The sequence below is a fragment of the Folsomia candida genome, unplaced genomic scaffold (assembly GCF_002217175.1).
Source record: "Folsomia candida strain VU population unplaced genomic scaffold, ASM221717v1 Fcan01_Sc009, whole genome shotgun sequence".
Lineage (NCBI taxonomy): Eukaryota > Metazoa > Arthropoda > Collembola > Entomobryomorpha > Isotomidae > Folsomia > Folsomia candida.
In genome coordinates, this window is record NW_019091201.1 from 5,038,487 (window position 1) to 5,063,188 (window position 24,702).

Sequence of the window (24,702 nt, forward strand, 5' to 3'; positions counted from 1 at the left end):
TTTAAAAAAATACTTGATAAATGTCCTTGTGAAGAAGGAACACCCCCTCAACTAGTCCATATTGGGTGAAAAGCCACCGACCCTTGTGAACGGCCCTACAGTAACAAATACAGCGAAATTCGTGAAAAACTGGATTAAACTCCAAATTTCTGACTTCATTTCCACTTTAGGTTTGATCTTGGCATTTTCGAATCGCAGTCAACTTCACTACCAAATATTGATTAAAATTGAGGAAACGGTCTGTTATGAGCCCCATATAAGTGTGTGGGTCACAAAAAAATTTCTGACCCGGGAATGATACACTTTGTCAGTAAATTGCGTGCGTATTTTTGACAGAGTTCGTTCTCTTCTCTTGTGACTAATTTTTCATGGTCACAGGTGACAGGAGGAATATATTTTCAAGTGTAATACATGTTTTCTACTTGAAATTTAACTGGCTTTTCAATGGAACAAAAATAAATTTGGAATTCTTTAAAACAAAAGAGATATGGTCATCTACTCTACTATCACTTCTTATTAGGAGACTATGTACACATATAACCCAGAAATGGCATCAAGATTGCGCAATTTCATGATTTTAGTTTTAAACTGTTTAATTGTAAATTGCTTGCTTCTGGTCCTTCATTTCACCGATTTCAAAATTCACAATTTCAAAAACGTTTTCAAGATTCTCAACATATTGCAAATTATATTCTAATTTTAAGATACTTCTAAAAAAAAGTTGAATACACACAATTCCCAATTTATAGAGTGCGAATTCAAATTTTTAGATTGTTTGTCGAAATATGAATTTAATTTATTAAGCCTGACGATATTTGAATAAATTACAAGGATTGTTTTAGAAAAACCCAACAACTATGTTGTTTTTGCCTGAGCATTCGTCAAAATCTAACTCGAAGGTCGAAGAAATGTAGAAATGTAATATTTACATACATACATTGTTTTAGTGCCCCAAAAAATTTAGCAACATTTATACTCATTTATTTATTTGTACCTGAGAATTTGTCAAAATCTCACAAAATCGGGGGTGGGATCCTCCTAGGGGTGTGATTGATAAGGGGTGGCATATACAGGGGTGCGATTGCTCTGGTGCGATTGATCGGGGGTGGCAATGGTGGGGTGCGTTAGACGGGGTGCGATTGCTCGGGTGCGATTGATCGGGGGTGGCAATGGTGGGGTGCATTAGACGGGGTGCGATTGCTCGGGTGCGATTGATCGGGGGTGGCAATGGTGGGGTGCGTTAGACGGGGTGCGATTAAGAGGTTGCGATTGATCGGGTCGCATCATCCGCACACCCAAAATTTTAACGGTAGGGCTTTGTTTGTACTTTCACCGTCTCAGAACTACGTCCTAAATACAAAATACACGTAAAATTCAGAAATGTCATTAAGACTATGAAAAAGTAAAATTCCTAAAAGTCCTTAATTTTGATACCTTATAGCGCCGATTTCAGAATTTTAAACGTGTTGTAAATAACAGGATATAATTTTCAGATTAGAAAACTGCGCATAAGGTCTGGACGATGACGATGACAATGAGTCGAGTCGAGCTGAGTTCGAACGGGGTTAACTCAACACAATAACAAAAATCGCTAACTCTAATTCAACTCGACTCAAATTCAAAGAAGAAAATAAGAAATATTTGTTATTTATAAACAATATTTTTAAACAATTCGAAATTTCGATGGAAGACCGGCGTGTAATATTTAATTTGCGCCGAAACGAATGAATCGTAAGAAAAATGGGTAAATAAATAACATGAAAACCGAATTTTTTTAAAGGTTCAGATCAGATCACTGCTTTATTGACAAGATGGTAACAAAAATTTGGAAATACAAAACTTCAAAATTTTTAATAGTAGGCTGGAATAGCGGCGTAAGCTGGAGCGGCGTAGGCCAATCCAGCGGTGGATCCGTATCGTCGGATTCCGGTGGAGGCAGAGGAGGCGAAAGCGTTGTGAAAGTTGGGGCCGCTCACACCGGAAGTGTACAAAAGCTGGGCGGACGCCACGGCGACGAGGGCAAGAACGACAAGGACCTAATTTTCAAAAATCAAATTATTACACAAAGTTTCCCATATTTTACAAAATCATGAAAAATTCCTAGCTCAAATTTTAACTTACGAATCGGAACATGTTGATTTTAGTAGAATTGGCTTCGAAGAAAGATCTGTTTGTTAATATAGTTCGATTAAAGACTGTGCCTCTTACCAAAATTCGATCGAGTTTATATACATATTTACCATCCAGGAAAATACCCCATGAATCATTAACTTGGACCAAATTTGCATCCAACTACGTCATTAAGACCACCACCACTAAAGTCTCAACAAAGCTGAGATCTTATCGTATCATGTTTGCACTTAACACACCCTTTGTTACCTACCTACCATTTCCCTTAACAATGCAATGCTTCGTAAATAGATGCCTACGACAATTGCTACAAATTCAATTCAGCATCTTCACAACTCTCTTCCAATCGCGTAGTAGTACTGCAAATAAACTCAGTCAGCTTAAAAAGGTGAAGGTTACCACCGTTCACTTTTGCTGTAACAACTTAATCAAACTGCATACATACACACCAACTCTTAATCAAATTGAATATGCAACTTAAAGTTTCATTCAGTGCCAAATTAGTTGCAGCTTTTTTGCACATGATCAAGTCAAGTTCAAGATTGAATAAAAGGTAAAGGCGTGACTGATTGGCAAACCTGGACAATCGATCGATTGATGTTGTATTTATTTACATACGTAAACAAATTGAGATTTACACCTCTTAATGAAAATGTACAGTTATGTTTTTTTTTCTGGATGTGAGTACTGCTTGAACAAAGGAATTCTTCTCGATGACGTAGATTCCTTGGTGGAATGGAAACATATAAAATGCGAGAATTCTCACGAATTGGTCATCATTCAATCTCATCTCCTCAGAAAATATCATCTCTTCAAAAACAAACAAAAACATAACTTCGCCATGTTCCGATTCGTGAGTAAAAATTAATTTTTCATAATATTTTTGTAAAATCCTTGAGAATTTTGTAAATAATAATTTGATTTCTGATCATTTTAGGTCCTTGTCGTTCTCGCCCTCATCGCCGTGGCGTCCGCCCAGCTTTTGTACACTTCCGGTGTGAGCGGCCCCAACTTCCACAACGCTTTCGCCTCCTCCGCCTCCACCGGAATTCGACGATACGGATCCACCGCTGGATTGGCCTACGCCGCTCCAGCTTACGCCGCTGTCCCAGCCTACTATTAAAATTTTGAAGTTGTTATATTTCCAAATTTTTTTTACCATCTTCTCAATAAAACTGTGGTCTGATCTGAATCGTTACAAAATTCGGTTTCTTAAATTATTTAACTATTTTTCATACGATTCATTCGGTTCAGCGCAAATTAATTAGCATTTAGAAAACCTAGATTTTTAACATTTCTGTAACTTGAGTTGGGTCAAAATTTTTGGAACAAATCTTGAAATCGCTGGTTGAAATCCCTTAAACATTTTTCATATTTTTCATAAATTGCCACTATTCCAGCCTATTATTAAAATTTTGATGTGTTATGTTTCCAAATTTTTTTTACCATCTTGTCAATAAAACTATAGTCTGGTCTGAATCTTTACAAAATTCGGTCTGGATGTTATTTATTTACCTATTTTTCATACGATTCATACGTTTCGGGCGCAAATTAATAGGTAATTAGCAAACCTGTCTTGTTAAAATTTGTATTTTAAAATATTAAGAATAGGTCAAAATTTAGAGAAATCCTCTGAACATTTTTCATACTGTCTCCCGAAATTATGGTAGCAAATAAAATTTGCGATTATGATATTACCAATTTTTTTTACCAACTTCTGAATAAATCTGTGGTCTAATCTGAATTTATAAGAGATAAGTGGATTCTCATCTCAAAATTAATGAAGAATTTGAACCATGCAAAAAATTTTGAAATTGACGTCACAAACTACCAAAATTAGGGAATTTTAAATTCATGAACATTCTTCGCACAATCTTTGCGCAATTTCGGAATTTGTTTTGGCCCAAATTTTGTGCAAATATTTATTACCTATGTTCCAAGAAATGAATGAACGTTGCATAATTTTGACGTAATTCGGAATCTTTGTTTATGTCCAAATTTTGTGCAAATATTACAACAAATAAATAAACATTGGGTAGTTTTGATGGGTTTTTAATTGACAAATACGTTTTCAAAAACTAAATTTAATTGTTCATATTCCAATTTTTCTTATATTTATTTCATATTTACTAAATTTGCCGTTAATAAATTAACCCCCACTATTTCTCCCGTGGGGTCGTGGACTCCACCAATTTTGAATTGTGGAAGAACCATTTTCATAGAAGCGAGTCGACCACAAAATTAATATTGCAAAAACGAAAACAGATGTCGCTAGAAGGACAAAAATGGATAGCAAATACGGCGAAACGGTTAACATGGTGGGGCCAGGGTCCATATTCGATGATCGGGGAGGACGCGGGTCACAAATGTCCAAGCTGTAGCACCCTATTGAAAAAATCGAGGGAAATTTACCATTTAAAAAATCACAACTATGAAAATCAGAAACTTATTCAATTAATTTTTCGTCGGAAAGCATTTGCAAAGTTCCAAACAAATTGTGCACATTTCTTTATAGATAAATCCTGCAGAACTCTGTACCATTTTGCATGTTTTACCTCTATCTGAATCTCCAGGATTGTGCACGTTTTTTCTGCAGAATTGCGTAAAAGTGTGTTATACAGAAAAATTGTAATTATACAGTTCTGCAGAGCTTTTCAAATATTTCTGTAAAAACTATGCACATTTTTTGCAGGAAAATTTGCAATTTTTTTTGTAGGTTTATTTTCGTCTCTCTTCTCGTCTGCATCTTCAACATTTTGTATACTTCTTCTGCAGAACTGCATAAATGTGTATCTAAAAAACTTTATCCTCCGTACTTCTCGATTGCTCGGAATCGCTCCGCTTTTTCGGTGTTGACGTCGTCACCACCACGCCGGAAGAATTTGGACTGCTTTCACCATCCGTGTCCGACTCAATTTTGTGATAACTCGTCTAAAAAGTTGGGATTTTTTTTTAAATTTTGATAACAATGACACCAAAAATTTGCGCCGTACGAAAATTATTTATTATGCATTTAGAAACAAAATTTTGTGATAACTGATCTAAAAAGTTGGGGATTTAAAAAAATTGATTATGATCACATCCAAAATTTGAGACATATTATATAAATCAAATATTTATAAAAATAAAAGAAAATGTGAAAATATAAATTTTCCCAGATTTAAAAAATCAAATAATCCACTCATTTAACAATAAAAAAATTGGTAACAATTTTTCTGTAAATTTTTATAGTGCCCACTCTCATTTCCCATTCGAACGCATCTTTAACATTCAAAAATAAATATTTTCCAAAACTTTTTTTTCTAAAGTCGCCCAAATTAAACACAAAATTAACAAAAAATATGGGTCCCGTTTAAAAATAATATTTCAAAAACATTTAAATTCTAGAAATATTGAGAACAAAATTGAAATTTTAGTGGTACCAAGAGATTAATCACAGTCAAATGAAAAAGGCGAAAATAATTAATGCGTAAAATTTTAAGTAAAAAAAATTAAATTACCTCTCCTTTACACCGTTCCAGTCGTTTCATATTTTTTAATTTTTAAAATTATTTGTTCCTTTTTCATGCAAATTATTCCAAAAAATCACCACTTTTCCATGAGAGAAGAGTTTCCTCAAAAAACGAAATATTCTGCAACCTCGAGTACTTTTTATTTATTTTGTGGCATGAATTAAAACGAATTCTTTTCGCTCCCATTCAACCAGAATCCACCAGCGATAACATAATTGCTTAATTTGCTTATCGTAGATCCAACTTATACCTGAAAAAGTCTCACTCATCCCAAAAATCTTGCCTTGCCTGTACATGTAATTTTAATGCAAGAAATATGTACACGAACAATCATGGAATAACAATAAACCGGTGTTTAATTATTGTTTTTATGCAGATTCGGTGAACAATTTGCTATTAAAAAACAGCGTTTTTATTTTTATTTTCCATAAATATTCAGGGACAAACCTGCACAATTCTTACAATTTAAATTTTATTAGATTTTTTATAGAATGCATGAGAACAAGTGGAACAAGAAATACATTAAATCAGATGTAACAAACTTGCGGAAACTGAGTGCGTTGAGACGCCTACTCGGAAAATTTGACACTTTTCAAAAATGTCAAACGTAAAAAATGATTTTTGACGTCCCGACATTTCATGACCTTTGACGTCGCTTCCACGAATGTGCACTTTTGATTTCGCACAATTTCAGTGCATCAACCTGCATGGAAAAGTTTTAGCAAAATTCTGCCCATCTTCACTCACCACAACCATTCTAATCTCTTCCAATAGTCGTTCGTGTACTACAAATAAACTCAGGAGTAAAAAAGGTGAAGATTCACTTTTTCTGTAATAACTTAATCAAACTGCATACGTATATACCAACTCTTAATCAAATTGTTGTTATATGTATGCAACTTAAGTATTTCATTCAGTGCATAATTAGTTGCAGTTTTTTTGCACATGATCAAGTCAAGTTCAAGATTGAATAAAAGGTAAAGGTATTTAAAGGCGTGACTGATTGGCAACCTGGACAATCGATCGATGCTGTGTATTCACATACGTAAACAAATTGAGATTTACACCTCTTAATGAAAATGTACAGTTATTTTTTTTTTAGATGAACAAAGGAATTCTTCTCGATGACGTAGATCCCTTGGTGGAATGGAAACATATAAAATGCGAGAATTTTATGGATTTATCATCATTCAAGCTCAATCAATCTCATCTCCTCTGAAAATATTATCTCTCTTCAACAACCAAAACTTCGCCATGTTCCGATTCGTAAGTTAAAATATCAGTTACCAATTTTTTATATTTTCTAAAATATGAGAATTTGGGGTTCTGATTTTTTCACAATTTTCTAAAACATAGGAATTTTTGTTACTGATTTGTTCATAATTTATGTAAAGCACTAAAATTGTAAACTGATGAGAATGTATTTATAATTTCTGACCAAAATTGAGTTTCTAAATTTTTCATAATTAAAAAAAATATGCGTATATGGGAATTTTGTGTAATAATTTGATTTCTGAAAATTAGGTCCTTGTCGTTCTCGCCCTCCTCGCCGTGGCGTCCGCCCAGCTTTCGTACACTTCCGGTGTGAGCGGCCCCAACTTTCACAACGCTTTCGCCTCCTCCGCCTCCACCGGAATCCGACGATATGGATCCACCGCTGGATTGGCGTACGCCGCCGCTCCAGCTTACGCCGCAGCTATTCCCGCATATTATTAAAATTTTGATGTGTTATGTTTCCAATTTTTTTTACCATCTTGTCAATAAAGCAGTGATTTGATATGAATCTTTACAAAATTCGGTTTCTTAAATTATTTAACTATTTTTCATACGTTTCGGCGTAAATTAATTAATATATATACGCCTCCGCTATCCTAGCCTACTAAACGTTTGAATTTCAAATTGCTTGCTACTAATATTTCTAATTTTTTGTGCTTCAAATTTTGAAATGTTATATTTCCAATTTTTTTTTACCATCTACTCAATAAAACTGTGGTCTGATCTGAATCTTTACAAACTTCGGTCTTTTTCTTATTTATTTTCCTATTTTTCATACGATTCATTCGTTTCAGCTCAAATTAATAAGAAATTAGCAAGCCCATGTTGTTAAAATTTGCGTAATTTAAGTTAGTAAAAATTTGAATAAAAGCGTTCTATAAATTCGTGCATAAATATGTATAACCAAATTTTTAATCCGAAACGAGGATATCTATCTTAAAATCAAAGTATAATTTGTAATTTGCAGAAAAATCTGTAATCGACGTCAATAAGAACCAAAATTAACGAATTCTAGATTAAAACTAGCGTATAAGCCCGTCTCCCGCCGGGCGAGAGCTAAACTTATTCTTATGAAAATTGAATGGGATAGTGCATAATTCTACAGAATTATCTTTTTCTTGTATCTATCTTATTAGCTGGACACGTCAGTTGGAAAGAAAAGGGAAAGTAACTGTTCCGCGATGGAAGCAGAAGTGGCTTCCAGTTAATTTTACCTTCACTTTAAAGTACAGGGTCCATGATAACCTTAATATAACTATTATTAGATAACATAGTTTATATATAACATAGTTATGTGTATTTCATAGTTTATCAATGTTTATGTTAATAAATGAACTACAACATTATTAGATAACCGCCCACGATAATCATTAATAAAGAACCATCGTCAGGCAACCATTCTCAGATAACCACTATCAGCCAACCAATCACAGATGAGTTGTGTCACGTCAAAACTGATTGTGCACAATCGTCCCAGTCCCGATGTATCAAAATTCGTCGATCCTTTGCTGCACAGCACAATTCGTCAACCATGTGCTGTTGCCTGATGGTGTTTATCTTGGGGCGGTTATCTGATGGTGGTTATCTGGGGGTGGTTATCAGGGGTGATTATCTGAAGGGAGGGTTATCAGCTGGTGGTTATCTGGGGGGTTGTCAGGAGGTAGTTGTCTGGGGGTGATTTCAGGCGGTGGTTATCTGTGGGTGGTTATCATGAGGTGGTTATCTGGGCGTGCTTGTCAGACAGTGGCAGTGGTGATCTGGGGGTGGTTGTCATACGGTGGCCATCCGGGGGTATTTTTTAAAATTAAGAATTTAATTTGAATTTTCGCGCCTTTTGAAACTTAACTTTCTCCACTTTCACTTCCGTCACGGAAAATAACTTTCACTTCCGTTGCAGACAAACATTTCCAGCTTATAATATAGATAATATCATGAAGTTTTCAAAAAATAAATTTAAACGTTCACATTTTAATTTATTCCTGTATTTATTTCATATTTACTAAATTTCCTCTTAATAAATTAACCCCCACTATTTCTTCCGTGGGGTCGTGGACTCCACCAATTTTGAATTGTGGTAGAACCATTTTCATAGAAGCGAGTCGACCACAAAATTAATATTGCAAAAACGAAAACACATGTCGCTAGAAGGACAAAAATGGAGACCAAATATGGCGAAACGGAGAACATGGTGGGGCCAGGGTCCATATTCGATGATCGGAGAGGACGCGGGTCACAAATGTCCAAGCTGTAGCATCCTATTTACATATTTACAAAATCGGGGAAATTTACCATTTAAAAAATCGCAACTATGAAAATCTACGTACAGAAACTTATTCAATTAATTTTTCGTCGGAAAGCATTTGCAAAGTTTCAAACAAATCCTGCACATTTCTTTGTAGATAAATTCTCCAGAACTCTGTACCATTTTGCATGTTTTGCATCTATCTGCATCTCCAGGATTGTGCACGTTTTTTTCTGCAGAACTGCGTAAAAGTGTGTTATGCAGACAAATTGTAATTATACAGTTCTGCAGAGTTTTTCAAATTTTTCTGCAAAAACTATGCAAACTTTTTGCAGAAAATTTTTTTGCAGGTTTATTTTCGTCTCTTTTCTTGTCTGCATATTCAACATTTTGTGTACTTGAAGAAGAAGAAGAAAAATGTGCAGAGTTTTGCATAATTTGACATGTTTGCAAATTTTTACGGCACACCGATTTTCATACGGGATACATACATACCTCTCTGTCTTTGGATGGCATCATCATCATTATTCCGATTATTTTGTGATAACAGCGTGCATGAAGATGAGTGACGAACACAACCCGGGTTTCGGCAAAGAATGCCCGCTCCATGAATCCCGGTCCTCTCATTTCCTGAAATTACAAAATATTTATAACCCTTCCGTTTCATTATGAAATTTATTTGCATAAAATTTACCCCCAAAAACAGACTCCACTTGCGCAGAAGATGATCCCGCATGACTGATAATGTCATCACGGCTTATCTGCTCGTCGTCGGCGTGGTTATCTTGATCCCCACTGTTTCCAGCGGGAGGAGAAAACTCGTTCGAAATCCAGTGGTCAAAATCCTCCCAGATTTGACACACTTTATCCTCCGTATTTCTCGATTGCTCGGAATCGCTCCGCTTTTTCGGTGTTGACGTCGTCACCACGCCGGAAGAATTTGGACTGCTTTCACCATCCGTGTCCGACTCAATTTTGTGATAACTCGCCTAAAAAGTTAAGGATTTTTTTTTCAAAATTTTGATCATAACGACACCAAAAATTGAAGAGTATGAAAAATATTTCTTTAATATTTGGAAACAAAATTTTGTAATAATTGGGCTAAAAGGTTGGGAAATTATTTAAAATTTTGATAATTATGACACTCAAAATTTGAGGAGTATGAAAAGTATAAAATTTGGTGATACCTGGGCTAAAAAGCACCAAAATAGATATTTTGTAGGGCAAAAAATTTTCGTATTTCAATTTTTACCTTGACTCAAATCAGCAGAAATTACGCATCATTACACTCAAAAATAAATACTTTACAAAAATATTTTGTCTAAAGTCGCTCAAGTTAAACATTTTAGTAAAAAAAATAAAAGAAAGCTTAACACATTTGTCAATAATATTTCAACAATTTTGAAATTCTAGAAATTTTGGAAACAAATATTTTGGAATTTTAGTGACCTAAAAGAGTTCAGTCACAGTCAACTGAAAAAGTCGAAAATAATGTTCAAAATTTAAAATATTAAAAGAAAATTACCTCTCCTTTACACCGTTCCAGTCGCTTCATTTTTTTCGATTTTGAAAATTACTTGTTCCTTTTTCATGCAAATTATTCTAAAAAATTCACCACTTTTCCATGAGAGAAGAGTTTCCTCAAAAAACGAAATATTCTGCAACCTCGAGTACTTTTTATTTATTTTGTGGCACGAATTAAAACGAATCGTCTTCGTTCCCATTCAACTAGGATCAAGAAGCCATAACATAATTTACTTAATTAGCTTATCGTAGATCCAACTTATACCTGAAAAAGTCTCACTCATCCCAAAAGTCTTGTCTTGCCTGGACATGTAATTTTAATGCAAGAAATATGTTTACACGAAAAATCATGGAATAACAAATAAACCGGTGTTTAATTATTGTTTGTATGCAGATTCGGTAAACAAGTTCCAATTAAAAAACAGCACTTTTTTTATTATCCATAAATATGCAAGTACAAACCTGCACAATTCTTACAATTTAAATTTTATTAGATTTTTTATAGAATGCATGAGAACAAGTGAAACAAGAAATACATATATTAAATCAGATATAACAAACTCGCGGAATCGGAATGACTTGAGACGCCTACTCGGAAAATTTGACATTTTTCAAAATTGTCAAACGTCAAAAATGATTTTTCATGAGGTCATTTCATTACCTTTGACCTCGCTTCCACGGATGTGCACGCTTAAGTTTGCACAATTTCAGTGCATCACCCTGTTTGTAAAAGTTTAAGCAAAATTCTGCCCATCTTTACTCACCACAATCATTCTAATCCCTTCCAATAGTCATTCGTGTACTACAAATAAAGGTGAAGGTTCACTTCGGCAGTAACAACTTAATCAAACTGAATACCAAATCTTAATCAAATTGTTGTTAAGTATATGCAACTTAAGTATTTCATTCAGTGCCAAATTAGTTGCAGTTTTTTTGCACACGATCAAGTTCAAGATTGATCAAAAGGGGTGACTGATTGGCGACCTGGACGATCGATTGATCGATGCTGTAAACAAATTGAGATTTACACTATTTATTGATAACTATTAATGAAAATGTACAGTCAGTCTAGGGATTGACAGTGAATTCACCTGCTTTGGCCGTGAATTCACGGGCCTGAAAGTCTGCAGATTCACGGGCTTCAAGATAGGAAAAGCTGTGAATTCACGGCCCAGAAGAAAAAATAATTTAAAAATAATTCTAGGGCTGTGAATCTGCAGCTTTTCCTATCTTTAAGGCTGTGATTTCACGGCATTCAAATTTTTTTATTTTGGTTTTTCGAAAATTTAAATTTTTCTGAAAACTTTTCACAAAAACGCAGCGGACCAAAAAAGAGTATATACTTTTTCATGAATTTTATGGTTTATTTGAAAAAAATTCAATCGTGCGAAATTCGAAATAATTCCATTTTAATTGAAAAGACTGACATTTCTCAAGTAATGTACACGCCGGCATGTCCGTCATTATTACGAAAGGGGATTTTATTGAAATTTTAAATAAATTATTTTGATATTGTAATCTACATGAACTGTTGGCACAAAATTAAACTGTGGCCCCACATGACCACACCCCCATTGGGGGGAAAAGTGAGATTTTGGTCAGCATCAGCACATTATGAAAAAATATTAAATTTAAACTGAGTGGGAAGTTGACCCGACTTGACCACACCCCCGGTATGGGGCAAAGTGAGATTATGGTCAGCATCGAAATCTACTCACAAAATAATGTGTAAATACGTCACGTAAATACGTTTGTGTTTTTGCACATGACCACTCCCACTCGAAGGGGAGTGGTCGGAGCTCAAAATTATGAAGATTTCCGAAATCTTCTTACAAAATAACGTGGAAAACCGTCACAATTCGAATTTGTGCATATGACCACCCCCACTCGAAAGGGGAGTGGTGGGAACTTAAAATGATGACATTTCGAAAACCTTGATGATTTTGCACAATATACAGATAGTGGAAGTAAAACTTTGTAGTGTATGTAATATGACTTAAGATAAGCATTCAGTGACAGCTAGCCGTCAGCCGTGCTAACTGATTGTTCTGATGTGAAATTCACTGCTCTGGAAATTATTTTTTTCCGGGCCGTGAATTCACAGTTTTTCCTATCTTGAAGCCCGTGAATCTGCAGGCTTTCAGGCCCGTGAATTCACGGCCAAAGCAGGTGAATTCACTGTCAATCCCTAGACTGACAGTTATGTATTTTTTTCTGGATGTGAACAAAGGAATTCTTCTCGATGACGTAGATTCCTTGGTGGAATGAAAACATATAAAATGCGAGAAACCTTACGAATTGGAATCATTCAATCTAATCTCCTCAGAAAATATTATCTCTACAAAACCCAAAACTTCGCCATGTTCCGATTCGTGAGTAAAAATTAATTTTTCATACTTTTTGTAAAATATTTATGAGAATTTTGTGTACTAATTTGATTTTTTGATAATTAGGTCCTTGTCGTTCTCGCCCTCCTCGCCGTGGCGTCCGCCCAGCTTTTGTACACTTCCGGTGTGAGCGGCCCCAACTTTCACAACGCTTTCGCCTCCTCTGCCTCCACCGGAATTCGACGATACGGATCCACCGCTGGATTGGCCTACGCCGCTCCAGCTTACGCCGCTGTCCCAGCCTATTATTAAAATTTTGAAAGTGTTATATTTCCAAATTTTTTTACCATCTTCAGAATAAAACTGTGATCTGATCTGAATCTTTACAAAATTCGGCTTTGTTGTCATTTATTTACCTATTTTTCATATGACTCATACGCTTCAGCGCAAATTAGTAGACCGTTAGCACTCCTACATACGTTGTTAAAATTTCTATTTAAGTAACAAATAAAAAAAGGCCAAAATTTACAGAACTAAGTCCTCTGAACATTTTTTATATTGTCTCCCGAAATTTTGGGAGCAAATAAAATTTTAAATTATTGTATTTCCATTTTTTATCATCTTCTCAATAAAACTGTGATCTTAACCTTATCTGAACTTTAAAAATTCAATTTCCTACTTATTTATTTTCCAAGTTTTCATACGATTCATACGCTTCAGCGCAAATTAATAGACCGTTAGCAAACCTACATTATTAAAATTTGCGCCACTTGAGTTAGTAAAAATTGGAATAAAAGTATTCAATAAATTCGTAATTGTGTACAGCTAAATCATGTTCAGTTCATCTAAAAATTACCGGATCATTTGTAACGTGACAAAAATTATGAAATCGACGTCACAAAGTACCAAAATTAAGGAATTTTATTTAAAATCATAAATATTTGCGCAATTTTGAGATTTGTTTTTGTCCAAATTTTCTGAAAATATTACATATACGTTCCAAGTAATAAATAAACTTTGCATAATTTTGACGGGCAGTTCGGAATTTTTGTTTTTGTCCAAATTTCTGCAAATATTACACGAAATAAATGAACATTTCGTAATCTTGATGGATTTTATAATTCAAATATTTATTTATAAGCTTTCAAAAACTAAATTTAAATGTTCACATTTTAACTTTTTCCTGTATTTATTTCATATTTACTAAAGTTCCCTTTAATAAATTAACCCCCACTATTTCTCCCGTAGGGTCGTGGACTCCACCAATTTTGAATTGTGGTAGAACCATTTTCATAGAAGCGAGTCGACCACAAAATTAATATTGCAAAAACGAAAACAGATGTCGCTAGAAGGACAAAAATGGAGACCAAATATGGCGAAACAGTGAACATGGTTGGGCCTGGGTCGAAATTCGATGATCTTGGAGGACGTGGGTCACATATTTCCAAGCTGTAGCATCCTAAAATAATGGAAAATGTACGATTTAAAAAATTTCAAATGTTTTTTTATGATGAAAATCAGAAACTTATTCAATTTTTCTTCAGAAAGCATTCGCAAAGTTTTACGTGTATCATACAAATTCTGCACATTTTTATGCAGATAGATTTTACAGAACTCAATTTTTCACATTTTTCATCTGAATCTGAATCTCCAGAATTTTACATCTTTCTTCTACAGAGATGCATAAAAGTGTATTATGCACACCAAATGTACAGAGTTATGCAGAATTTTGCACGTGTTTCTGCAAAAAATGTACCAATTTTTCGGCAAGTCGGTTTTCATACGGGATACACATTAATACCTCTCTGTCTCTGGATGGTATCATCTTGATGATTCCGATTACTTTGTGATAGCAACGTGCATGAAGACGAGTGCCGAACACAACCCGGGTTTCGGCAAAAAATGCCCGATCCATGAATCCCGGTCCGCTCATTTCCTGAAAATACAAAACAAATTATTCATAACACTTCCATTTTATCATGAAATTTGCAAATTTTCATAAATTTACCCCCAAAAACAGTCTCCACTTGAGCAGAAGATAATCCTGCATCGATAATGCTTGACGTCTCATCACAGCTTATCTGCTTCTCGTCGGCGGGCTTATCATGATCCCGAGTTTTTGCGCCGGGAGGAGAAAACTCGTTCGAAATCCAGTGATCAAAATCCTCCCAGATTTGACAAACTTTATCCTCCGTATTTCTCGATTGCTCGGAATCGCTCCGCTTTTTCGGTGTTGACGTCGTCACCACGCCGGAAGAATTTGGACTGCTTTCACCATCCGTGTCCGACTCAATTTTGTGATAACTCGTCTAAAAATTGGGGAATTTTTTTTTAAATTTTGATAATAATGACACCAAAAATTGGAGAGTATGATTTTTTTGTATTTGGAAACAAAATTTTGTGATAACTGGTCTAAAAAGTGGGGTTTTTAAACACAAATTTTGATAATGATCACACTAAAAATTTTAGACGTATGAAAATTATTTATTTAACAAAATTTTGTAATAACTGGGCTAAAAAGCTGAAAGAGGAAATATCAAAGGGGAATTTTAAAAAATGTAGAAATGAAAGAAAACATAAAAAGTATAAATTTATCCAGATTTTTTCACCAAATTAAATATTTTTTAGAGTAAAAATTCTCACGAATTTTCGTATTTCAATTTTTATGTTGTCTCAAATCGTCAAAACGTATGGATCTTTACACTCAAAAATAACAACTTTACAAAAATATTATGTCTAAAGTCGTTCAAGTTAAACAATTTAAAAAAATGACATTTATCAATCATATTTCAAAAACATTGAAATTCTAGAAATTTTGGAAACAAATAATTTGGAACTTTAGTGACCTAGAATACTTATCCACAGTCTAATGAATAAGTCGAAAATAAACAATATTCAAAATTTAAAATGTTAAAAAATACCTCTCCTTTACACCTTTCCAGTCGCTTCATATTTTTCGATTTTGAAAATTATTTATTCCTTTTTAATACCAATTATTCCAAAAAAAATCACCACTTTTCCATGAGAAAAGAAAATTTCCTAAAAAAACGAGACGAATATTTCTGCAGCCTCGAGTAGTACTTTTTATTTATTGTGTGGCACGATTTACATATGTATCTAAAACTTGGTTCCCATTCAACCAAAATCCGGCAGCGATAACGTAATTACTTAATTTGCTTATCGTAGATCCAACTTATACCTGAAGAAATCTCACCCATCTCAAAAATCTTGCCTGCTCTCTTTGTCAGGGTCAGCATAATCTTATTTTACTGCGAGAAATATGTATACACGAAAAATCATGGAATAACAATAAACCGGCGTTTAATCGTTGTTTTTACGCACATTCGGTAAACAATTTGTTATTAAAAACACCATTTTTTTATTATCCATAAATATACAAGGACAAACCTGCATGTTTTTTTACAATTTCAATTTTATTAGATTTTTTTATGAAATGCAGAACAAGAAATACAAAAACTCTTGCAACAGATAAATATGTATAGCAAACTCGCGGTGCATTGAGACGCCTACCAGGAAAATTTGCATTTTTCAAAAATGTCAAACGTCAAAAATGATTTTTGACGTCGACATTTCATGACCTTTGACCTCGTTTACATTACACAGAGTCGAAAAGTGGTATATTTTCATATAGAAGAGACGTACGAACACAATTGCGCACAATTTTACACAATTTCAGTGGATCAATCTGTATGCAAAAGTTTGTGCAAAATTCTGCACATTTCTTCTGCACGAAAATGTACCAATTTTAGGCAAATCGAAGTTCTTATGAGCGTAAATATCCAAATATTACACTATTTCACTCTTTCTACTTATTAACAATTTCCATTTTTTTGGTGTCACGTGACTCGTCCTCGTCCCCCTTCCGGAAGTGGGACCCACCAATTCGGCAGCGTATCAGGTACAGAAACTTCCCCACTTTTTTCATACTTCACAAAACGACTTAACCACAACATGCACACGATGAGGACAGAACAGGCAAAGATGAAGACTAAAACGCCCTCGAAACACGGTGGCAACGTGACCACGTTCGATGATTGGCGTCGTCTCGAACGGTCTTCATTTTGGCGTCGCGATTCTAAAATCAGCAAATATTCATAGAAATTAAATTCACGCTAATGAAGCAATTAAATATTTTAGTAAGTTTATTAATTAAATATTTAATTATACGTTTTTGCGGCGCAGTGGTGGTCGCATTACTGATTTTTCTCTCGTTACACAACGTACACGTGGACGAACACTGATCCGCCGAGTCGCCAATTCCAGATTCGATATCGTCCAAAGTCACTAAATTCATAATTTCGTTCCATTAAAATTTCGAATTTTAAATGTCGTAAATTTATAAAAATTTGTAAAAGTATGGCGAATACAAATTCACTTAAAATTTTATAATTTATGCTAAATTTTTAAACTATAATTATCCTATTTTATAAAAATTTCGAATTTTAAATATATATTTGTAAGATTGTGACTAATATAAATTGGAAGAGATTTGAAAAATTATAACAAATTATAAAACTTTAATAATAAAAAGTTCATAAGAATTTAGAATTTTAAACAAACATTTGTAAAATTATGCAAATTTTTAAAGTGTTCCCCATACCACGCAAACACGTAGTTGAAGTTGAAACCACAACGTTAAGAATTTCTTCTGTATCATTTTCTTTTCCATGATTATTTCCTTCCTGATTAAACTGCTTAGAAATCCAGGAATCGAAATCCTCCCAAATTTGACACACCGTTTCATCCACATTAATCTGGACAGAATCTGAATCTTGTCCTAAATATGATTTACTTTTCCCTTTGAAGGTCAACATATTTTTAGTTAAGAACAAATTAATTATTAGTTATTAGTTAAGTTACAAGTTAATTAAATTACTGATAATTAGTGAAAATTAAACGCTTTAAACTTGTAATTCAGTCAGTAAATACACATGCAAATTATAACCCTGGGAAAAATATTTTGTCAAGAGAGCAGGAAAGCCAACCACAAAAACCGCATCGAACTAAATATCACGTAAGTTGGTATTTATACCGAGCTACTTAATAACTCAAGTACTCGAGATAACATGCATTTTCCGCTTACAAAACCTTATCTCGAATCATTATCAGTCAGCCGCTCCGCGCTTAGAAGGATGCAATAATTGATAAGCTGCAAGTAAATTTTTTAACAGTTTCGGCTGTCAATAAATCAGTTTTTGTTAAGTTTGTTTTACCAATTTTGACCTAAATTATTATATAAATCTGTTTAACTCGTATTTTTTTACCGAAATTATGAATGAACACAGTTTTAGCGAATGAGAAATTTTAAGAGTTATCCGGGCGTCAGTTCTATTTCTTCTTTTTTCATTCGAAATTTCGATCAAAATTAAGACCGATTTATCATAAAAATCAATTTTTATTCCTGCTTTGTTTACCCAAATTATGAAAGGTTTCACATATATATCTGCACACTTTACTAATTTTTAAGTTTTTCCAAAATATTTCTATTTTTTTATGAATGTTTACCTAAATTAAGACCAATTTATCTTAGAAATCGATTTGTATTTCTGCTTTTTATTATCTAAATTATGAACAATTTACCATCAAAATTTACTGATTTTTCATAGTTTTTTTAATGTCACAAAATAAGTTTTTATTCATTTTTTTAAGGAATTTTGATCCAAATTGGAACATCAATTTGTAACAAATTTTAAAGAAAACACAGTTTCAATTGGACCAATTTATGTATCATCACAATTTGATTGATTGATTTGATTTCCTTTATTTCGGGGGAGGAACGCCAATTTTTTCGTATTGATACTTCATCCTAATTTCTCTCGTCTCGAGCATATTTTCCGCAAAAATGCCGTCCACGCCCATGTCGAAGTAGTAGAAGAGTTCGAGAGCTCGACGTGAATATATTTGTAAAGTTTTTAAAACTCGGGGTAATATCGGTCTTAGGGAAAACATTAAAAACCTATTTTATAAGATTTCGTAAAAATCTAAACATCGAATACAGATTTTACAAAATTTCACAAAACTAGAAAAATTAACAACCGGGTTTTACAAAATTTTGTCAAAATCGGAAAACTGTCTTTATAAAATTCTGTAGCAGTCAGAATAATTGAAAACTGAATAATTTTGCCAAAATCGGAAAATCAAACAAGTTCCACAAAATTTTTCCCAAAAAAAAATCAAAAACCGATCTTATAAAGTTTGTCACAATCAGAAAAATCGAAACCCGCTTTCTGCCATTTTTAGAAAAATCGCAAAAACCAAAAACTCGTTTTTCTATATCTTCCAATTTTGCGTGTCCACTTCTACGCAAAAATCGCACTTACTGCGGAGGTACGAATCCCCCCATTTCATCGATCATCGTTTCATTATACTGAATCCCTTCGGCCTCAATTTGTGCCAAAATTCCCGTGTAAACCAACTCCTTCCACGGACTGAAGTAGCTTATCCATCCTGATAAGTCTTGGATCCCTTGGAACGTCAAGAGTGGCAGGAGGCCTGCGTTGATAAGCATCGATTTTTCAATAAAGGGCGCCACCTGGTGGAGATGTTGCATGGAGGGAAGTTCAAAGCTCTGAATGACCAAGTGACCACACGGTACCGGAGCGTTCCCATCCTGATCACTGACGCATCTCGGAGTATCCTCAGAGGTCAAAGGGTACCCGAACTGGGCTAACGTGGCCAGCACGAGATTTTCCATGAAGCGTGGATTTACCGAGATGTTTTGATAAGTGTTGTAGTAGTAGGGATTTTTTAGCTCGACGACGAGTCCTGTAAAAAATTCATGGGAAATATTGGAAAATATGTTTCAAAATTATGTAAAATTTTAATACGCGTTTCCCGATAAGCACTGATCTTACAAAAAGACTAGTTTTACATAATTTTTATTTTGCTAAAATTTTTATTCAGAGAATCCAGAGAACTTTTTTTACATGTGTAAAAACAAAGTTTATACAAACTTTCCAAAAATTGGGTGCAAGAATATTTCAAATTTTAAAAATAGTATTAATTAAAAAATAATTATTTAAAAAATTCTGTATGAAGAATGTGTATAAGTTTTCAAAAATTGTAAGACTTTGACACCGAAAAAAATAGATCTGATGAATCGTAATCGTCTTAAATTTAATAGATATTTTGCATTTCATCGAGTAATATCAGTACAAGATAGCAAACTGTGACAAACCAAACAGTAGATTAAGGCTACTGTGGGTGACGCGTTAATCTCATTCTACCCCTATTCAATGTCTTTAAATGCAATTTCTAAAATTAATCAACTCCATGAATTTTTGAGATAAATGCAACTTTTGAAAAAATTAGCAAATTCATTTAGGAGGAAATTTATAATGGAAAAATTGCAATTTTTTTAAAAATCGACTTGTTTGTAGTACCAAAAATTAGATTTAAATTAAAATACCCAAAGTTTCATTTATCTCAAAACTCCTGGAGTTGATTCAATTTTAGAAATTTCATTTAAAGACATTTAACAAGGATTGAGTGAGACTAAGAACTCTATGACGAAGATATGACACCTTAATCTTTACTTACCCATCGACCTATTCAACCCATACGCCATGTGATGCACCTGCGACAAGAATTCCGCGAACGTAGGAATTTTCAAGTTCCCGTCAAAAAGCCGTGGCCTAATTCCCACTCCTCTCTGGACCACGCCTAAACTCTGCAATTCCTCTTTTGTAAGATCGTTAAACATCCAATTGTTCCGGATCGTCTGTTCGTTCCCGTTTTCGTCAATGACCCCCGTGAAATTTCGCACCCTGTCGGCAAATTGCGGGAGGGACGCGATATTTGAGGAGGCGCGCAGGGTCAAATCGTGATAAACCATGAGCACCCCATCCGCCGAAAGGGTGAGGTCAAGCTCGACATGGTCCGCCAACTCGATCGCGGCTAAGGCCGTGGATTCCAACGTGTTTTCGGGGACGAGCACCTGAAATTAATTTATTAAGCAGTTCTGAAATTAATAAAATGATTAATAACATTAAGGTTCATTTGGATGCGGGTTTTGAATTTGGAGTTTTTTGTCTCAACTTATCCCTATTGAATGTATTTAATTGGCGATTTTGAAACCTGTTCCTGTACGTTTTTTTAAATGATGATTTTATTGCATTTGAAAATCGATAAATTTTAGGTTTACGAAGTTAGGAGGTTCGAATTTTGATTTTTTTCTTCCATGAGAATATAGACGCAAAAAATAAAAATAATAACAGTAAAAATTATATATTTTCTCATGGCAGAAAAAAAATCAAAATTTTAATCTCCTAACTTTGAAAACCTAAAAATTATGGATTTTTTTGATGCAATAAAATCTGCTTTTCTAAAAAAACCCACGGTACGATGTATTTCATAATTAGACCTGATAGTAACCAATTTAAAATTTCAACAAGTTTCCAATTTTTGAGTTTTCTAACGAAAAACACGAACAATCCAGTTTTTACTATCGAGTTTTCCACAAAATATCTAAGAAATACTCTTTTTTTTACAAATTTTGGTGCCAGAATAATTTATGCAGTGCAGACATTTGTGTATTTCGTCCTTAAGGTACCACAAGAGGTTGAATATTTCAATTTTTTATGGACTTAGCAACATGATTTTTCAGAGAACATGAGTCAAGCCATAAAGTACAGCTCCGCATAGAAACAAGGGCATTGGGGTATTTTTAAGAGCTCCCCGAGATGGAGGGGGAGGACTTTGAGATCATAATGGTTGTTATTTTGAGTCATTATATATTTCTGCAGGGTGTATAATCGGTTTGTGGGCTCATTTGTGTCAGGTAATGAGATGTGAACCATTTTTGTCCTCAGAAACATAAAATAATAGGGAGGGGCAAGTGTAGAAATACTATTTCGAAAAGTATGGAAGACAATATGGAAATGAGACCCATTATGCTCCCCAAGTAAAACTATTTCGCACGATGTGGGAGTCGTGTCACATTTGTGCTCCGTATGGTTTTGACGGTAGGACGTTTTTAAAAAAATTCATCATGTTCGACTATTTTGCCTATAAATACGTTAGTATAAGTAACAGCAAAAGGGGACATTTACCAAAATTTAGAGTAGTATATTTTTTACAAAATTTGTATTTGAACCAAATTTCTACCTACTGTAATTTCTGAGAAAATTACTATCAAAGTGAGTGGTATAATTCCTTGCCAACTCTCTTGTGGTACCTTAATAGAAAATAATCGGCTATACAAATGTGTGTATTTTGGTAGTCAAGAGATTAACAATACAAGTAACAAATTAGATTTCGATTAAAATTTTAAAATTTGAATTTATCTCAAAACTTAAGGAATTGATTCAACTTTAGAAATTGTATTTAAAGACATTGGAATGGGGTAGAGTGAGATTAACGCGTCATCCACAGTAACCTTAATAAACTCAATTCGCTTTTGAAGATATTGACATCACACCTAACTAAACTTTTGATCTTGATTTTACTACAGAAAAATAACTTTCGACGTTTAAGTGAGAAATTTTTTTTAAAAGTTTTCCAGAAATGGTGCTTAATTTTATTACTAATTTTAATATGGAGATTAACGCTTCATCCACAGTAGCCTTAAAGGCAGGGTACTACCCAGGGTTTTAGGGGTATTGGGGTTTTGTGTTTTGGGGTAGCAGACCGAGCAATACCCACGGGTAGTCCGGGTAGTCGGGATTTTCTAATTTAATAAAGTATTATAACCGGGCATTACTAATAATTCTAAGTTAATTAGTTATGAAAATTAAATTAATAAGCGGCTTTGTTGAGAAATTACTGAAACAGCAGACTTTTTCAAAACCTAATACAGGAGACACAGATCTAGTTTACCCCCAAAAACCCCGAATACCCCCAAAACCCCGAATACCCCAAAAACCCCGACTACCCCAACTACCCCCAAAATCCAGGTAAAGCCCCTTTCCTTACCCTGCTTAAAACAAATTGATATTAAGTACCTGCATATCTCGTCATCCCCACAAGTCAGCAACGCTTCTTCATAACAAGTCGTCGTCGTATTTCCCCCACTCTTTTCGCACGTGGCCCCATTCCCCGCATGACACCGTCCATCACTCGATGCAATATAATAAAAATATTTGCATTCACACTTACAATTTGTCCCGTTACTATTTGCGCATGCGCACTCTAAAGCATTATCAGGATTACAGATGTCCCGAGCATTGTTTTTTACACAAGTTTCGCCATGCTCCAAGATTGTTTCAGGTTCTGGGATGCAGTACGTTCCATCGTCGGATGGTTTAAAATATTCGTTGCATTGGCATCGTAAACCTGAATCAAAATAATTTAACGGATGACTCATCGTAAAAATCTGCACATTTTTAATCATTTCTCGGCTTTGGGAACTTATTTGAAAATTCTGGACTACAAATTTGTAGAGCACAGAGTTACCAATTTACAAAAAATATACACTCCAGATTTTGACACTTTTTCAAAGGAGGAGATCTCAAGTTTAAGAAGCCTTCAGAAAAATTGAAACTTTTCGAAGCTGGCTTAAAAAATTCACGACAAGTTCATTAATCACCTTAATTGACTACAAATTTGTCTTCTAAAATTTTAAAAAAAGTTCCCAGAGGGGAGAAATGATTAAAAAAATGTGCAGATTTTGTCAATTTTGGTGATAACTCATCCAATCCTATGTCAATTCAATTATTAAAGCAAGCAGTGACCGCAGAAGCCGTGGGGACATCGGGGGACATTATCATTGTAGGAAAAGGGAGAGGGAGGGGTTTATATGCGGGCAGACGATGGGGAGATATCGAATAACCGTTGTCCCTCTATCCCCACGCTTCCGCGGCCACTGAAAACAAGCCTGAATTTAGCTTAGTAATTACCATCTTCATTAGCTACACATTGCGCATTAGCAATACACGTTTCTCTCGAATTTAAACAAATCTCTCCATGTTTCGTCAAACACGAGCCTCTTTGCGGGTACGAATTTGCACGCCTGAACCAAACCCTACTTTCAGGCCGGTCGCATTCGCATTTTCCTTGCGAATTACATTGCAAATAAGAGTCACACGTTTCTCTCGTTGCTGTCGACCCATTACGGCACTGGAATCCGTGGGTGGCGAAACACTGACCGGTAAAACCTTCATCCAGACCGTGGTCACATCTGCAGTGGACTCCACTCTCGCAGACAAGATCCAGCTCTTCGTTACAGAAATTGCTCGTGTTGTCGCAAGGGTCGCCAAACTTAAGGGCAGAATGGACACACTATTCGCCACTTTCGGATATTACGTCAGGTTCTGTGCAGCCACACACGCCAAGTCCGTCTTCCCGACCAACATCTATGGTGTCATTTTAAATAATTGATATAATTTTGGCAAATATACCATCTAATATATCTGTTCACTTTCATTCATCTGACTGAATGATGGTAAATGAAAATGAATGAAGGATTCCGTCATTTCAGATGAATGACTGTGAATGAAAGTATTTTTCACCCCATGCTTAATACATGGGGCGGAGTAAGATACGAAGGCCGATGAAGTGAAATGAAATGAAAAGAATCTTAACGAAAATGACTGAATGTGAATGAAAATCTTCAGTCAGAAATCATGATGAATGACTTTAAAATGAAAACTAAATTTTTAAACAGGTATGCAGTCGAATTAAAGTTGAGGAAATTTTGCGATGACGCAACTGATTGATTGTGTAACATTTTTCT

General features: G+C 34.5%; 6 protein-coding genes and 2 long non-coding RNA genes across 10 annotated transcripts; 2 read left to right on the forward strand and 6 right to left on the reverse strand.

Moving 5' to 3' along the window:
* Positions 1-1,769: 1,769 nt before the first annotated feature.
* Positions 1,770-2,203, reverse strand: LOC110854315. The gene is made up of 2 exons (XR_002548304.1): positions 2,122-2,203; positions 1,770-2,036 (listed from the first exon to the last, which is right to left on the reverse strand). It is a non-coding gene; the product is annotated as an uncharacterized LOC110854315 (long non-coding RNA).
* Positions 2,204-2,868: 665 nt separating this feature from the next.
* LOC110854340 lies at positions 2,869-3,328 on the forward strand. The gene is made up of 2 exons (XR_002548309.2): positions 2,869-2,983; positions 3,068-3,328. It is a non-coding gene; the product is annotated as an uncharacterized LOC110854340 (long non-coding RNA).
* A 772-nt stretch (positions 3,329-4,100) lies between these two features.
* LOC110854405 lies at positions 4,101-5,817 on the reverse strand. 2 transcript variants are annotated; one of them, XM_035855054.1, is made up of 4 exons: positions 5,631-5,817; positions 4,947-5,061; positions 4,686-4,720; positions 4,101-4,515 (listed from the first exon to the last, which is right to left on the reverse strand). In XM_035855054.1, exons 1-4 carry the CDS (start codon positions 5,658-5,660, stop codon positions 4,441-4,443), a joined length of 255 nt encoding a protein of 84 aa, XP_035710947.1. In that variant the 5' UTR covers positions 5,661-5,817; the 3' UTR covers positions 4,101-4,440. The 2 variants fall into 2 exon arrangements, with proteins under 2 accessions (XP_035710947.1, XP_021958536.1); XM_022102844.2 differs by lacking the exon at positions 4,686-4,720.
* Positions 5,818-6,772: 955 nt separating this feature from the next.
* Positions 6,773-7,431, forward strand: LOC110853972. Its single transcript, XM_035855042.1, has 2 exons — positions 6,773-6,908; positions 7,167-7,431. The coding sequence occupies exons 1-2, from the start codon at positions 6,789-6,791 to the stop codon at positions 7,356-7,358; spliced, it is 312 nt and encodes a 103-aa protein (XP_035710935.1). The 5' UTR covers positions 6,773-6,788; the 3' UTR covers positions 7,359-7,431.
* Positions 7,432-8,877: 1,446 nt separating this feature from the next.
* On the reverse strand, positions 8,878-10,932 carry LOC110853971. Of its 2 annotated transcripts, none has more exons than XM_022102350.2 (4): positions 10,685-10,914; positions 9,854-10,148; positions 9,655-9,789; positions 8,878-9,172 (listed from the first exon to the last, which is right to left on the reverse strand). In XM_022102350.2, exons 1-4 carry the CDS (start codon positions 10,712-10,714, stop codon positions 8,937-8,939), a joined length of 696 nt encoding a protein of 231 aa, XP_021958042.1. In that variant the 5' UTR covers positions 10,715-10,914; the 3' UTR covers positions 8,878-8,936. The 2 variants fall into 2 exon arrangements, with proteins under 2 accessions (XP_021958042.1, XP_035710936.1); XM_035855043.1 differs by lacking the exon at positions 8,878-9,172 and adding an exon at positions 9,191-9,400 and having other exon boundaries at positions 10,685-10,932.
* A 3,191-nt stretch (positions 10,933-14,123) lies between these two features.
* On the reverse strand, positions 14,124-16,198 carry LOC110853973. The gene is made up of 4 exons (XM_022102352.2): positions 15,932-16,198; positions 15,019-15,319; positions 14,812-14,946; positions 14,124-14,469 (listed from the first exon to the last, which is right to left on the reverse strand). The coding sequence occupies exons 1-4, from the start codon at positions 15,959-15,961 to the stop codon at positions 14,234-14,236; spliced, it is 702 nt and encodes a 233-aa protein (XP_021958044.1). The 5' UTR covers positions 15,962-16,198; the 3' UTR covers positions 14,124-14,233.
* A 658-nt stretch (positions 16,199-16,856) lies between these two features.
* On the reverse strand, positions 16,857-18,025 carry LOC110854263. The gene is made up of 3 exons (XM_022102686.2): positions 17,632-18,025; positions 17,199-17,315; positions 16,857-17,106 (listed from the first exon to the last, which is right to left on the reverse strand). Exons 1-3 carry the CDS (start codon positions 17,843-17,845, stop codon positions 16,868-16,870), a joined length of 570 nt encoding a protein of 189 aa, XP_021958378.1. The 5' UTR covers positions 17,846-18,025; the 3' UTR covers positions 16,857-16,867.
* A 627-nt stretch (positions 18,026-18,652) lies between these two features.
* LOC110854210 (glycerophosphodiester phosphodiesterase GDPD5) lies at positions 18,653-21,029 on the reverse strand. Its single transcript, XM_035854972.1, has 3 exons — positions 21,018-21,029; positions 20,571-20,967; positions 18,653-19,796 (listed from the first exon to the last, which is right to left on the reverse strand). Exons 1-3 carry the CDS (start codon positions 21,027-21,029, stop codon positions 19,348-19,350), a joined length of 858 nt encoding a protein of 285 aa, XP_035710865.1. The 3' UTR covers positions 18,653-19,347.
* Between the last annotated feature and the right edge of the window lie 3,673 nt (positions 21,030-24,702).